This window comes from Marmota flaviventris, chromosome 1 (genome assembly GCF_047511675.1).
Source record: "Marmota flaviventris isolate mMarFla1 chromosome 1, mMarFla1.hap1, whole genome shotgun sequence".
NCBI lineage: Eukaryota > Metazoa > Chordata > Mammalia > Rodentia > Sciuridae > Marmota > Marmota flaviventris.
The window spans coordinates 94254457-94270949 of NC_092498.1; the positions used below are offsets into that span (position 1 = coordinate 94254457).

At 44.1% G+C, this 16493-nt stretch overlaps 1 protein-coding gene across 1 annotated transcript in view; it reads left to right on the top strand.

Annotated features, from left to right (window-relative positions):
- Nucleotides 1–16493, top strand: part of Eepd1 (endonuclease/exonuclease/phosphatase family domain containing 1) — a 117163-nt gene that overhangs the window by 54030 nt on the left and 46640 nt on the right. Inside the window, exon 3 of the mRNA XM_027939636.2 lies at nt 12968–13019. Coding sequence (XP_027795437.2) covers nt 12968–13019 — 52 coding nt within the window. The remainder of the gene's footprint in view (nt 1–12967; nt 13020–16493) is intronic.

Here is a 16493-nt window from a genome sequence, read left to right on the forward strand (position 1 = left end):
TGGCAGCGTTCACCTCCTCTGGGACATTTTTAGACATGCAAATCCTCAGGACTTACCTTGGACCTACTTAAGATGACGGCTCTGGGGCTGGGGCCCAGCAATTGGTTTTAACATCACTCTGCAAGTGATATTCACCAAACCTGGAGAGCCACCCTCCTGACTTCAAAAATAATCAAGCAGCTGCTGTAAACTAACTAGCTCTGGCTGACATTTTTTGCAGGAGCCTCTAAGCCAGAGTGGATGTTTCCTCCTGCTTCATTCTTGGAAATGCTTTTGAAGTTATCCACTTAAAACCTGCTTTGGAATTCCCTGAGCTGGAAGAACTGGACTGATAAAATTAGAGGCCCCCATCATATGACTGTTCCATTTTACGGGGTCAGCAGGTTCTGCTGGGATCCCAGGCAGCTTTCCAGCCTGCCTCTGATCTGCACACAAGGTTCTGAGCCAGCAGGGGACTCCTGGGCCCCCTGAATTTGGTATTTTAAATTGTAGGCTGCAAAGGACCACAGAGTCCTGAATTGCAGCTTGGAGGATAAGGTTTCACATGGGGCAGCTGCAATTCATAGTAGTGGCGGTGGTATCTGGGACCTATGGCTTTGAAGACAGGGTGACATGGCTGTTGCCTAATGAAAACCAGACCCAGGCCCACCAGCAGCTGCCCTCAAAGTGACTCTGCACCCCCACAGTGAGGGCCAAGGTACCACACTGAGTCATCAATCCCCTAAATGCACCTTTGGGTTCCTCAGGAGATAAAAGCCAGCTTGGTGGGGATATCTGCTGTTGCTTTGCAGGGGCTTGACCTCTTAGCTATAGCTCTCAGTATGTTCACCCAGCAGCAGAAGCTAATTGCCAGAGAGGTAGGCGGTATTTTCCTGTTTGTAATGCAGAGGCATAGATAACCAGAGGCCAAACAGATCCCCTTATAGGAAGCTAACTCCAGAAACCAAAGGTTGGAATTCCACAGACAAACAAGGCTCACAATGCACAGTAGGTGCCCCTTGGACCCTGAAGCAGACGCTTACTGGCATTTTGAAAGCCTGTCCATGTGGTGTTTTGGGGACCTTGCTGCCTGGGATTTTTGTTCCAGCCTGTTTAACACTGTTGAGCACAGTGTTGTGGTTAGATCCTAAGGAGCAAGGGCCATTCTCCTTCCCTTGATACGTTCCTAGGTGGCAAGTGAGAGCTGTTAAGTGCCTGCCATGTATCTGGGGATCTCCCTGTCTCCTTTGACAAAACCTCTGGGCTTCCCTGCAGACCACAGACATGTGTCCAAGACAACTACATTTTTTCCATCTTACACACTTTTGTGGGTATGTCTTCCTCTGCTGCTGAAGCCAGAGGAAGGACAGGAACCAATGAGCAAATCTTTCCAAATACTTGCTCTCCCCTCCCTCCAGTGAGTAGGGTTTTAATCATATTTATTCCAGCTGGTGGCCCCTATGCAAGACTTTCTGGGCAAAATATTGATAGTAGTTTCTCATCAAGAATATTTAGATACCTAAGCCAAGTGCGGTTAGTGCATGCTGTAATCCCAGTGATTCAGAAGGCTGAAGCAGGAGGATTGCAAAGCCGACCTCAGTAACTTAGCAAGACCCTTTCTCAAAACAAAGTTAAAAAGGGGTGGGGGTGTAGCTCAGTGATGGCCTGCCCCTGGGTTCAATCTCCAGTACCACAAAAAAAAAAAATCTTAAAATCCCATAATTCTGTTCTCCTATATCCAGAGAAATATATCTCATTAATAATGGAAAGGAAGGAAAGAAGAGGTCAAGGATTTCCGCTCAGCTGCAGAGGTTCTATAACAGTACTTCATGGCAATTTAAAAATAATGTACATATGATTCTAATTTTTTTAAATGTGTATATTCATTTTAGGAAGGTCTAGGATATATAACGAGACTTTAATGAAGTTCCTAGATAGCAAGATTACATCTGTTTCTTTTATTTTTTTTTCTATATTTCCTAAATTTTCTGCAATAAAAAGAAAGAGAAAGAAAAGAAAATGTGCCTTGTAAATGACTTCTTTTTAAAAGATTCCTGTGAAATATGACCTCATAACTGCTGCTTCAAACAACTCTCAGCCCAGAGATCCTAACAGGCTGGTTTATATTACAGGGAGTGAAGGAGGTTTGCTTTTTGCTGATTAATGAGGCCAATGCCTCTGACAAAAGCCAGGGGTGAATTTTGCCTGGCCTAAAAGGAAGAGAAGCCTTGCAAAGAGGTGAAGGGTCAGTGTTGAAAGCCAGATGAAGAATGTTGACTGTGGTGTCAATTTGGATTCACAGACCCGTACTCTGTTAGCTAACTTTAATTCCTAGTATTCTCTGAAAGTAGAAATCTCTTTCCACTTGCATGTCCCGATAATTGCTCTTATTCTTTCCCAGAAAAATAAAACCTGTAATGAAAATCTTAAGACGGTGGCTAAAAGTAGTTAAAAAGAGCGGTCTTGAGCCCAGCTGGGCATAAAGGACACCGCGGTTGTTGGGAAGAACGGGTCTATTTGATGTGTGCTGGGAGTAGTAGTTTAGCAGCGTTCTGTGTGAAAAACATAGTACCTCCTTCCTGCCTGAAAATAGGAGATCAGATGTTAAGCTGGGCTTTAGAAATAGTCATGCCATGGTGTCTTGACAGGCTGGGGATGGAAACATGAGCACAGGGAAGAGGAGGGGAGGGAAAGGGGAGGAGGGTGATTTTATCCAGATTTGAAGGGACCTGGATTCATGAAAGCTGAAGGATAGAGCCTGAGGAAAGTGCCTAGAGGAGAAGCCTTCGTGCCAGGTCTTGACCAGCCTGAAGGTGGGATTTCAAGTTTGTGTCCGGGAGTCTACACAGCAGTTCATCAAAAAACAGGAGGACTGACTTGGGGGCCAGCTTTTGTGTACAATGTCAGGCACCAAATCACTGTGCTGCAGCTTACTTTGAAATGCATCCCCCCCAAATAAGATGGATTGATATGGGGTTAGATGGATAGCTGTGTGAAAGAGCAAGTCAAGCAAAATGCTCAGCACAGGATGTAGGCTGTGGACCTCTGGTTGTTTGTGGTACACTTTCCTGATGGTTTGAAATTTTTCATAATTAATGTTGGGATCACAAAGAGAGGACAGGGATGGAATGTAGCTCAGTGGCAAAGCATCTACTTTGCATTCACAAAGCCCTGGGTTCAACCCCCAATTCCAAAAAAAGACAAAAAAAGGAAAAAAGAACCCTAATAATAATAATGATAATAATAATAAGATGATGATGATGATGATGATTAAAAAGAGAGGACAACTAGATGGCAAAGCCTAAACTCATGGACATTTACGGGGGTGGTGGGACCTAGGTTACAGGGAATCCTAAATTCAAAACGGTGGAGACCAAAATTAGCCCCCAAACCCCTAATTATTGGCCTGATAACTGACCTGCAGGCATTTAAAAAGTGTGCATGTGTGCTGCTCACTCCCATCCTCACAGCACTACGTTCACAATGAGGAAATACATAAAACACAAAAGGCTGCGTGTTTGAGGGAAGCCTAATCAATAGAAAGGGAAGATGGGAAATAAGATAGGATTGGCCCCTAGAAGTACATGCCACAAGGTTCTAAACAAGTTGCTAAAAGAAAGTGTTATGGTTTAGATGTGAGGTGTCCCCCAAAAGCTCCTGTAAGAGGCAATGCAAGAATTTTCAGAGGTGAAATGATTAGATTATGAGAGGTGTAACCTAACCTTGGATTAGCCCACCAATATGGATTAATTGGGCTATAGGGAGGTAGGGAGTGTCAGAAGGGAGTAGGTCATTGCAGGGTGTGCCTTTGGGGTTTACCTTTTGTCCCTGGTGAGTGGAGCTCTCCCTGCTTCCTGATTGCCACGTCCTGAGATGTGTTCCTCTGCCCCGCCCTTCCACCATGATGTTCTGCCTCATCTCGGGCCCAGAGCTTTGACACTGGCTGACCATGGGCTGAACGTCTGAAGCCATGAGCCAAAATAAACTTTTCTCCTCAAAATTGTTCTTGTCAGGTCTTTTGGTCATAGCAGTGAAAAAGTCGACTGAAACAGAAGGCCACGAAAGGTGGAAGCCCAGTGGAGAACAGAACAGTAGCTGTCTTTACCTGTCACCAGCTGAGGTGGTAGAGAACCCAGTACTGTTCTCACAGAAGATGCAAAAGCCAATTCGCTCTGGTTGTTTCCTATCCTTCCCCCAGTGAAAACCAGGGAGTAATAAAAAAAGCAATTTAGGAAGAGCAACAGGAAAGGAAGGTGGCAACAGTTATTTTTTTCCTGAAGAGAAATGTCTTTGGATGGTATTTGCTGCATTTTCTGAGTGTATTGGGCAGATGGTTCCTCCTTGGGTAAAAGCACCCTGAAAACATGGAGGGGGGAGGGTCTCAAGTTCTTAGAAGTACTTGGTGTAAGGGGGGAAAATGGTATTAATTGGAGAGTCCCCATGGTTTAGAAGGATATCTGGGCTCATATCATCATAACCGTTTGGATTAAGAAAGACCAAAAAAAGAACCCCATGGAAGTTCTGCAGCTCTCTTTCTTGCGAGTTTGATGTGACACCGGGGAGGAAGTTTGAGATGAAAGAAAGAGGTGCCAGTTGGAGTCCTGAGCCCCAGGCTTTGTTCTTACTATGCAGCGTTGCCCTGCTGTCCTTGCATCCAAAGCAGAGCTAATGACAGCAACTCCATCTGATGTCATGCAGAGAACAAGAGAGTGCTTGTGAAGCATGTGGCTCAGTGTGTCAGATGGAGATGGAGAAAAATGCTTTCTTCCTCCTCTTTTCACCATGATATCCAACTTAACAGCTACACTGAATTCTTAAATTGTCTGCTAGGCACTGTGTGTAGTCCCCTCCCTCGCCTTACTACTGAGCCCAGAGATGGTGTGGCTGGTCCACTGGGCGCAGAGCTTGCTTCACCAGGATCACTGGTGTCCCTGGGGCTTGGTGTGGGCTCTTAAGTTTGAGGGTCTTCATACTGTTCTCCCTTTTCCTTGCAGAGGAGATGGTGAATATACTATAAGACAAAACTGCCCCGGGCATCATTTCATGCCTTTGTGTCCCCCAAATCATGCAAATGATGGTTAGAACTCAGAGAAAAACTGGGCCTCTGATTTTATCATTTGGGGAGGGTTGGGGAGGGGGAGAGAGAGAAGGGGGAAAAAAGACAGAATGTGAGTGTACACAGCTGTGACAGGAGCCATTTGTCTGTGCTTTAATAATTATATCCACCTCATAAGGTTGAGACCTGTTGGCTTTGCTTTTGCTTGGCAAGGTGTGCTGTAAGAAGCTACCCATATCCTCTGCCTAGATTTTTTTTCCCATATTTTTATTGGTGCATTATAATTGTACATAATGGTGCAATTTGTTGCTACATATCCATATATGCACACAATGTAACAGTATCCTTTGGCCAATATCATCCCCCACTATTTCTCCTTTTTCTTCCCACCTCTCTCCCACTGGCCCTTTTTTTTTTTTTTTTTTTTTTTTTTTTTACTCTGCAGGCCTTCCTTTGATTTTTATGAGATCTCCACCCCTCCACCATCTTTCTTTCCCTTTTTCCTCTCTGGCTTCCACATTTGAGAGAAAACATATGACCCTTGACTTTTTGAGTTTGGCTTATCTTGTTCAACATAAAGATTTCAAGTTTCATCCATTTTCCTACAAAAGACATAATTTCATTCTTTCTTATAGCTGAATAAGACTCCATTGTGTATATACTACATTTTCCTTATATATTCATCTATTAATGAACACCTAGGCTGCTTCCATAGTTGGGCTATTATGAATTATGGTGCTGCAAACATGGGCATGTCATATCACTATAGCATGATGACTTTGATTCTTTTTTTAAAAAAATTTTTTTAGTTGTATGTGGACACAATACCTTTTTATTTTTATTTATGTGGTGCTGATGATCGAACCCAGGGCTCTGCTGAGCCCCAGCCCCAGCCCCAACTTTAATTCTTTATCTACCTCGATTTTAATCTCATTATTTCTCCATCTCCTCTCCTGACCACTTCTCACCCACTGGATCCTGACATCCACCACTCCCTGGAACTGCTTTCTCTGGGAATACCAGCCTTTAATTCCCTTTAATTCTGCAAAATCTGAATTGTTGTCTCGCCCTCCCCTGAGCCTTGTGCTCTAGGTCTTCCTCCACCTTCCTGGCACTTCCTTTGCCATTCCCTGATAGGCTCCTGTTCCTCTTCCCAGCTCTGAAATGGTGATGGCCTAGGGCTTCTGTCCTTGGTTGTCCTCTCTCTCTGCTCATCCTCCTGAGTAATCCATCCCCTTCAAGCACCATCCTCCTGATGTCCAAATCTAGAGCTTAGAACTGCTGGGCTACAGCCAGTTACTGGTTCACACTCCATTCAAAGACGCCAGGTCTTGAGCACCATGTGTCTAAGACCTAACTCGCCATCTCTGCCCCGCTTTGCTCCTAAGCAGATGGTCACTCCAGCCCCTAGTTTCACAAGCTGGAAACTGAGGTGAGATTTCTCTCACTTCCTCATATCCATTCATTCATAAAACCCTACCAGCTGCTCATCATGTTTAGAAATAACCCAAGGCTATTTTCCTGACCAAGCCTTAACCTTTTCTAACAGGGACCATCTTGGGTCTCACTGTCTCCAGTATTGTCATCCCCAATGCCAGTTCATTCTTCACACCAATGGCTATTATTGGATATCTTCTGCCCTAAATCATTGATGGTCATGCCTTGCCCTGCAAATTCAGTTCAAACTCCCCAGTGTGGCTTACCAGATTCTCTGAACAGGCCTGCCCCTTCCTGCTTCTGCAGTGTAATCTTCCAGCTTCTTCCCCCTGGCCCTCTTGGGTCAGTGTATAGTCCATGAGTGGGCTGTGCTCACCCTCTGCCATGGCTTCCAAGCTCATTCTGTTCCTGTTACCCTACCTAGAACACTCCTGTCCGCTCTGCCTTGCAGGTCTATAGTTGTCAGCTCAGGAGTCTTGCCACAGTCTGGCTGGGCACAATTCAGGAGCCACTTGTCAAAAGAAATGATCTTTATTTTTAGAACGACACACCACACCACACAGCTCCTCAGGAAAAACCCTCAGAGCCCAACTGCCACCACCGGCTTCCCACAAGCCTCTCCACCTCCCCTACTCCTCCTGCTCTTGAGGCCGATTGGCTGGGTGGCATGGGCGGAGCCAAAAAAAGTCCCCCAGTGAGCAGCTCTGCGGTCTGAAAGGGCGGGGAAACAGCCCAATGAGCATCACCGCAGAGGAGCCAATCAGTTGGCAACTAGAAGTTTGCTGGGGCTGCTGTGAGCCAATCATCAGCTGGCAGCTGGAAGTTTGCTGGGGCCCCTTTCGGCTGTGGCTCTCAACAGAGTCTCTTCCCAAGGAACTGTCCAGTTTTGGATAGTGTCCTTCCAGCAGCCACAGAGCAGTGCTTGACCTTTGAGGGTGCTCATCCTGTGGCTGATGTACTTGCCTGGTTCTTCTGTTAGACTTGGATGCCTGAAGTCAAAGGCAATATTTGCTCATCAGCACCCAGTAGAGCCTGGTGTGTAATATGTAATCCTTAAGTATTTTATCCATGAGATGATAAATGGATCCATTGTAGAGCATTTATTAAATACTTATTACATACTGTTACATCTCATGTATTATACTGTCACATAATAAATACAGTAGAAAGTTAAGAGCTGGAATCCTCAGAGAAAGGGAGGTAGAGTGAGTTCTTGACTCTAGTCCCCTTTAGGTTATCATCTGTCCTGGATGATAACCAAGCACAAGTCTTTAGAGTTGGGAGTGTAGCCCTTACACATTTTGTAGTCCCTATAGAGATCTCTTGTGTGCGTTCACTCAGGAATCACTAAAGTTCATCAGTCAGCAGCCCCAAGCCACCCAGTCTGCAGGGACGTCACCTAGCTTGTCTCTTCTACACCATGACTTTTCTTCACCATCAGTGTGTGCCTGGCATTGTCCCCGTCATCAATTCTAATTCTTTTATAAGCCTCACACTGCCAGATACTACACTACTAAACAAGACATCTGCCCTCAAGCACCTTGCCTTCTTGAAAGTTTGTTAGCAAACCAATTGCACGCATTCTGTGTGTTTCTGGGTGCTGTCCATCTTAACTTCAGAACTTGCCCTTGAAGTTGTTTCTTTTTCTAAATACATCACTGCTGTCAGCTGCTTTTGTACGATTTGCCTCTCTTCTCAAAGTGGCATGCAGAAAAAGAAATTGCAGTTTATTGCAGCTTTCATCTGATGGGGCTCTGCTGCTTTCAGAAGATGCTGACCAAGCACCATGCCACCAACAAACATATCCCCACTGGTCTATGTTGGAACCTAGGAGATTCTCAGCAAGACACATATCCCCTGTCTTGTAGGGCATGATGTAACTTGGGACATGTTGCATCAGAAAAGAGGAAATTTAACTTGCTGGCTGCTACCTACCCGCTTCCCAGTCCTGGGGCCACATGTGGCTAAGAGAGCACCTAGCGATTAGCCAGAAGGCATTGCCATGGGTTGTGATGAAGAATCGGACCACCTCTAGGATAGGCTCAGAACCCTTCTGCCCTCATGGACAGCTCAGATAGCTCGCGTCTCCCATTACTGCCTGTAGGATGGGTATAGATGTAAATTCTCCCCACCCTGCTAACCTTACTCTGATTGGTTCCTGTACATTATATTAGCTCTTTGTTTTTTCTCAATAAACGAGATCCTGCTTTGACTATTCTCCCTGGCGCGTCTGATTGTCCTCCTCCAGGGAGGGCTGGGTGTGGGCGGCCAGGCGACCTTTACCTTTCTTCGCCCATCCTGGTTGGGGCATGCTCCCCCAATCTCTCTCACAGGTCAGGAGGGAAGGGGGGGGGGCTAAAAACCCCAACACTGTCTCACTCCTGCCTGGTACCCAAGCAACACTGTAGCTCCTCTCAGCTCTTTGAGGGCAGAGATGATGAATGGCACAGCTTCTAAACTGTAAAGAGGTATTCAATATATGTTTGTGAAATTAGCAGAAGGAGGAAGGGAAATTAGGGAGGGACAGAACTGAAAGTGAGATATCATTCTCTTCCAGGGCAAGAAGTTAGATAATGTCAAATAGAAGATTTGGTAAATAGGTTGGTGCTTCTTTATACGTATGAAATTTCTTCCCAGAGAGTACCTGATGTGCTAGAAGAATCTGATAACTGAAATAAGTATCCCAAATTTGAAGAGTGTCCAGTAAGGTTGGAAATAACATTAGGATAGTTACATAACAGGACATTTGAGAATGCTCTAAGGGCTGCATCTCTCAGGAGGAAGAGGCACAACATGCTGAAGAGACCCAAGGAAATGAGCAGCAGTAGCAGCTGCTCTTATTAACACAATGGTTCCTGTTTTGAAACTCAAACTATTAGAATTGAGCATCTTATATTCTGTCTCTCTTGCCCCTAATGCTGTCCCATCTAAGTTCTAATATTTCTATTTTTTCCACCTTCCCTTACTCCCTTACATTAATACTATTTAGTGTCAATTTTTGGAGATGTTAAATGAGGTTTAGCTCACGTGCCATTTTCAGTAGATTAGTTTTAGCTCCCTGGAGTTGAATTGAGAAGTGTTCTGAAGTTGAATTTAAGTACAGTGTGGGAAATTTCCATGGGAAGAGGTGGAAAGGGCTGGAGAGTCACAGTGTACATGCCAAGTGTTTGCCATCTCTGTTCTAGAGCCCAGTAGAATGAGGAGAGCAGGGGGTGGTAGCTTTCATCTTTTTACCTAAATGAGTCAGCTAGCAGCTTGGGAGGTTGAAATAGGAGGATGGCGAGTTCAAAGCCAGCCTCAGCAACTTAGGAAGGCCCTAAGCAACTCAGTGAGATTGTCTCTAAATAAAATACAAAAAAAAGGGCTGGGGATGTAGCACCCCTGGGTTCAATCCCTGATACCAAAAAAAAAAAAAAAAGTCAATTTCATTTTCATTCAGAAAACATTGGCTTTCAGATCATGTTCTACAGTGGCTGGAGAGTTAAAAAGCTGAACAGTACCTCAACCCTCAACCTTTTCTCAAGCCTGTTGATATCTTTTTTTTTTTTTTTTTTTTTAATTTTATGGGGTTCTGAGGATCGAACTCAGGGCCTTGCAGGGCCTTGCACATCCTAGCCGAGCACTCTACCACTGAGCCACAACCCAGCCCAAGCCTGTTGATATCTGATACTAAATCAGACCTCATGACTGTAGAACGGGCAGGAATAAGAGACTGTTTTGAAAGTCCTTCCACTGTCAGTATTTTCCAGTGGTTATTTCAGAGGCATTTTAAGCTTCTGAAACTTGAGCTCAACTAGATACTCCCAACTTAGCATCTAAGTTGCCATCCAAATTGCTAACTTGGAATCTTAGATTTGTATATTGGGAATCAGAATGTGCTGGGGAGTGGCCAATGGCTTTGACCTGCCGCTAGGCATATTTCATTAATGACTGTCATGCAACTGCACATAGCGGCTTTTCCAAGGATGAATCCATCCAGTCATCTTATTTGAAGCATTCTTTGTCAGAGAAACCAAAGTGTAGTCTGTGTTTTTTACCCACCCTGGAAATGTCTGAGCTGGAATATGGGAGCTCTGAAAGCAATTTGGCCCTTAGGCCTCTGGGCCCCATCAGTCAGTAAACAGTCCTTGAGCTGCTCTCCATGTGCCGGTTATAGGCACTGCAGAGGTAATTATGTGTTTAAGAATGTCTAAGCCAGGCGCAGTGGTGCACACCTGTAATCCCAATGGCTCGGGAGGCAGAGGTGGGAGGATCGTGAGTTCAAGCCAGTCTCAGTAACTTAATGAGGCCTTAAGCAACTCAGTGAGATCCTGTCTCTAAATAAAATACAAAAAAGGACTGGGATGTTGCTCAGTGGTTAACTACCCCTGGGTTCAGTCCCTGGTACCAAAAAAATGAATGTCTGAGCCCCATCCACTAGGAGCTTTTACACTTGAGAGGAGACAGACAAAAGCATCCCAACAAATAAATACTGCAAAGATACCAGTAAGTAGACCCAGAAAAATACAATGTGAACAGGGTACTCTTTACCTTGGGAATTCAGGAAGGCTCCCTGGAGGAGACAGCATTCACATTTCATCTAGAATGAGATCCTGAGATGGAGTTTGTGTTATAAAGCTCTTGGGGAAGGCCCTTCCAAGCCAGAGAAACAATGAAACCAAACCTGTCCAGTGGAAAGAAGGAAAGCTGGTGTGGTTGGAGTAAGGGAATGCCCTGAGACCTGTCCATTACCCCTGATGTTCGCTAAATCTTGGTTGTTGGTAGTGGCTTCTTATAAGCCTTGAGAACATTTATTGCACTTCCTGGAGCTGCTTTCAAATAACCCAGTGCATTTGATTAGATGCACTTGCTTAGTTGTCCAAAGAGAGGGTGAAGAATTCTGGAAGTCAAGGTGAACCTTCCAATGGCATAACCCTGTGGAGGGAGCCAAATGGAACAGGTGGAGAATATCTCTGCTCTTCAGAGCCTGTGCAGGTGGTGAGAGTGCGGGCTACAGTGACCAGTCACCCCAGAACATTAGCCAGGTGGAGAAGGAGCCACATCACCATCAGCAACTGACCTACTCCTTAGAAAATCTCCTTGAACACTTGTGCTTCTACCTGTGTGCTGAGGCTAGTGCAGCCCTTCCCTGCAGCCTTAGCCATTTGCTCATTGGATACATGAACCCTTCAAAGCAGCATGTCCAAAAAAAGGAATATACCTTCCCTATAAAATCCACCTCTGAATTCTTTCTTTCCAACTGCTGGCTGCAGTCTAGGCTTAGGCCCCTAGCTTGGGAACTGACAAGTTGTCTCTCTCCCCTGAATGACTTGGTAGATCCCTCTGTGGACAGCCTTCAACCCAGCTCCCTCCCCAGGCAAAGCCGTTTTGGTTTGTCCTTTTCAAGTGCTTGCTTTCACCTCTTTCAACTCCTCCAACCTCTATGGGTCCAGGCTCCTCTGTGCATCTGTGCACACACCTGACACACCACACATCATATCCTGATTTGACTGTAGCTTCAAAGAGGCTGTGAGCGCCTTGCAGGCAGGGGCATGTCAGAAAACCATCGTCCATGCTCAGCCACTACACACAGTACGGCTCCAGCAGTGTTGCTGAGTTGCTGAGCAGGTCCTCTTTGTATGTAGTGATTTTATCTATTTTCTCATTATCATCAAAGGCACACCAAGTGAAAATGGGTACTGAATATGGGTAACTGTTTTCTTCTTCATAATCATCTAAATTTATTCAAATTCCTTGCATGAAGCAGCTAAAGTTACTTTTAGAATGTTTTGTGGAGAAATGTATATAACATCAAATTTTCCATTTTTCAGCGTATGGTTCAGTAGCGTTAGCACATTCACACTGTGTGTAGCCACCACCACCCTCTGTCTCCTGCACTTGCTCATCCCAAACTGAAATTCCATTCACATTACATAGTAACTCCCTATTCCCCAGATGGTCCCATTCTCATTTCTGCCTCTATCAGCTTGACCACTTTGGGTTCCTCATGTAAGTGGAATCATGCATCGTCTATGTTTTTGTGACTGGCATGTTTCATTTAGCATAATATCTTCAGTGTTCTTCTATGTTGTAGCAGGTATTTAGAATTTCCTTCCTTTTTAAGGTTGAATGACCTATTCCATTGAATGAATACACCACATTTTGTTATCTGTTGATGGACGTTGGAGCTGCTTCTACCTTTTGGTTATTCTGAATACTGCTGCCATGAACATTGGTGTGCAAATATATTTTCAAGTGCTTGCTTTCAACTCTTGGGGAATATCTGAAAGTAGAATTGCTGGATGATTTAGTAAAAATTACCTGTAAAATTTAGAAGCATTTTTTACTATTTTTGGAGTAGTGGTTTTAATTTAAACTAAAGGTCACTGTAAGATGAGAGGTGACAAAAATGCAGGCTGAAATTCCACACTTCTGTTCTCGCAACTTGTGTGATGATGCTTGGTGATATAACATGATTTGTTTTCAAGTGTGGTTTTGATTTTTTTTTTCTTACAGCATCAAGCTTCTAGCTGTGCAAGAACTACTTGACAAAGAGGCCCTGGAAAAGGTAAATATTTTGTTCTACCTGTCCCATCTTCACAAACTGCAGAGTGCCACACATGGGGAAAAGTCTGCCTGCTCCCAGTCACCAGAGACAGCACTTATGGCAAAGGTGGTCCGTTATTTTGTATTCTGGATAGTGAGGTGTACACAACTGTAACCAGAACTCTCCACATTGCTCATAATTTGTTCACACTTACTGATGCAGCCTTGCTAGTTTCTCCAGGGTTGTGTGAAGGCAGGGGTTTGGCCTGCAACAGGGTGGGCCACACTATGGAAAGGCCTTCTGGGGTTCACAGCACCATGAGCCAGAGGTCTCCAACCAGCCAGGTTCTGAGCTCATCCCTTCCTGCCACTCTGCTTAGCATTTTCTCTCATCTGGGTATGTGGCTGATGGAATTGAGGCCTGGCAATGTTCAGTAACTTGCCCAAAGCAAATGAACTAAATGGAAAAGTAATGATTTGAATCCCGTAGTTTCATTTCCCAAACCAGTGCTTTTCTATTTAGCAGGCAAGTTTATAAGTTTGTATCCCTAAATTTTAGGCTATCTCTGAGGATTGGGAAACAATACTATTGCCACGAACATTGGGGTATAGATATCTTTTCAGGTGCCTGCTCTCAACCCTTGGGGAATATACCTGAAAGTGGATTAACCCACCCCCAAATTGATGTTTCACTGTCCCCTGAAGAGACATCCAGTGTGTCTCTGTTTTCTATGTTCAGGTCAAGTCCAAAACAAGACCCTTTGCTAGTTGTGGGTTCAAGTTCTGCATGAGAGTTGGGGAGACTATGCAAAGCAGGCGGGGCAGGTGCTGAGGAGGACAGGCCCCCACATGCCACACCTTGGGCTGCAACTTATACCTACTCACCTGGGGTAGCTCAGGACTCTTCCTGTAGGCATAACTATTGGTATTAATTGGAATAGTTATGCTCACATAAAAGCAAATGGTTCGAGAGATAAGTACCCAAACAATATGATTTTATTTTTGGGAATTTAAAAATGGTTTAGATCAGTGGCCAGTCTGTTAGCACTAAAGTGAATAATTTCTTTAAAATGAGCACCAAGCAGTGCTGAGGGGGAGGGAAGGGTCTGAGCTCTGGTGTTGTATTTAATATCCCCTCAGCCTCATTTCCAACCTGGGTCAAACTGGGATAGTGTTGCTGTCTAGCCTCAGAGAGGCGAGAGGAGGACTAAATGAGTTAATGTAGTGAAAGGGCTTTCTAAATACCAAAAGCACTCTACTCATATTAATTCTTAATTACTTGTATTAATTCTTAATATGCATTCAGCCATTAAACCACACTAGGCCTGGCTATAAAAGCTCTTAGCCAAACAATAGCACTGGATATAGATAGTAGATTAGACAAAGGTATTATATCAATGCCAACTTCTCCTTAATTTGATAATTTGCTTGTGATCATATAAGGGATTGGTTTTGTCCTTGAGAATGATAGCTGATGTATTTAGGAATAAAGGAATATGGAGTTTAAAACTTGTTCTCAAAAAAAATTCTGAAAAAAAATAGTGATCTATTTAAGAGAAAGATCAGCATAATAATAAAGCAAATGAGACAAATTGTAAACAATGGAGCTTTCAGGGCGAAGGGGTATATGAAAGTTTTAGGTATGTTCTTGAAACTTTTCGAGTTGACTCTTCTCCTCCACCCCCCCTTTTTTTTCTTCATTATGGTCACTACAGTTATTTGTGTTATTCCTCAAAATAAATAAATAAAATCCAAAAACCTGGTAACTGTGGAGACCCAGTGCTAAGTTTAGCAGTATAATAAAAATACACATACCAAAAATATAACTTAGGCTTTTGAGTTGTGTTACTGTCAGTGTAGAGAGGCCACATAGCCAAGCCATGGTGACTAACTGCATACACAATCTAACAGTGAAATGGGGCCAGATTGCTGTGGTTGGCAGAGGAGCCAGGTATATTACCCTGAGAATTCCTTGTAGAGGCTACCATGGCTTGGGACCAAAGCCTGCCTCCGTAATGGATGGGTTATCTTGGGTTATTTATCCTCTCTGAGCCTTAGGTTCCCAGTCAGAAAAAATGGAAATCATAATCCCCAATTCACAGAGGTTTTGAGAGGGTTAATTGGATAGTCCATGTGAAGATCTTAAGCCCTATACCCAGCACTCAGTGATCCCCAAAAGTTAGCTGCTGTACATACTCTTCCTCCTCCCTCTCTTCTTCTGCCTCCTGTCTTCTTCTTCTCAACAAGTCTGATGATGAGTTTGTGTTGTTTCTCATCTCAGTAGATGAGCAGCAGAAAGCTGATCTTAATGTGCACAGGGGCAAACTGAGAGCCAGGTGCACTCAGTTTCCTTCTTTCCCCTCTGTGCATTGGTTCATTTATTCTTTCATGCAGTAGGCATTTGTTGATATTTCAGTGTGCCAGTAGAAAACATTTCTAGAAAAGTCCAGAAGCAACCAGGCATCACGAGTTTGGTGGCCAGTTGCATTTGGGGTAACACATGATATATTGCCTGCATTCGTACTATTTTTTGCAGTAAGACTGGGCCAGTTAATATGCTGAAATAAGATATGTTCCCTGAGAGCCTCATCACTGACAGATTCCCTTCCACTGAGAAGTTGTTTTTTTTTTTTTTTTAAACTACAGAGTTCTGCTACTCAAAGTGTGGCCCACAGACCAGCAGCGTTGGAAACCTGTTAGAAATGCAGAATCTCAGCTCCCATCCTAGATCCCCAGAATCAGACCACATTCTAAAAAGACTTCAGGTGACTTGCGTGCACTGAAGTCCAAGAACATTGCTGCAGGATCATTGATTATCAACATCATGACTGTTTACTAGTTTATAATAGTCAGAGCCCAGAAGTCAATTTTTTTTTTCTTTATGGTCAATTAAGCTCCCTTTTTATGGCATCAAAATAGAGGTAGACACCATCATTCTAATTCTAAGAACCTTGTTTTTTGTTTGTTTGTTTTTAATCTTTGACTTGCCTGATGCTTCTTTTCACTAGGAACATAGTCTTTATTTAATTTAGCAGGTAAAGCCTGCAAGAAGGCCCCAACACACACAGCCTGCAGACCTCAGACCTCTTTGTCTTGTAGCTGGGTGTCAAATGGCAACCCACTTTTGGGTTGTGTAGTTACTAAACTCCAGAGACCCTATAATGATGGAACTGGACAGTTCTAGACCCAACAGTCAGGAGTGTGGAGGTCTCCCTCTTGTAAGATGGGAGCGATTCTGAAGGGGTCCTTTCCCTCATAGGCATGAGTAGGTTAGATCTGAACAGTAAAGGATTTAAATGAGAGAAGACATAATATCAAACACTAAAAAGAAGCAGCAGTGTTTGGAGGTCTCACAGAGAGTAGTTTTTCTCACTGCTATCAGGCATTACTGTGATCTTAGTATTTTGGCTGCCCCCAGCCGCGTGCCTGAGTTGCACTTTCCCTGGTGGTTCTCGGAGGAGAGCCTTTCCATTTTTAGAAGCGCTGAGGTTTTCCT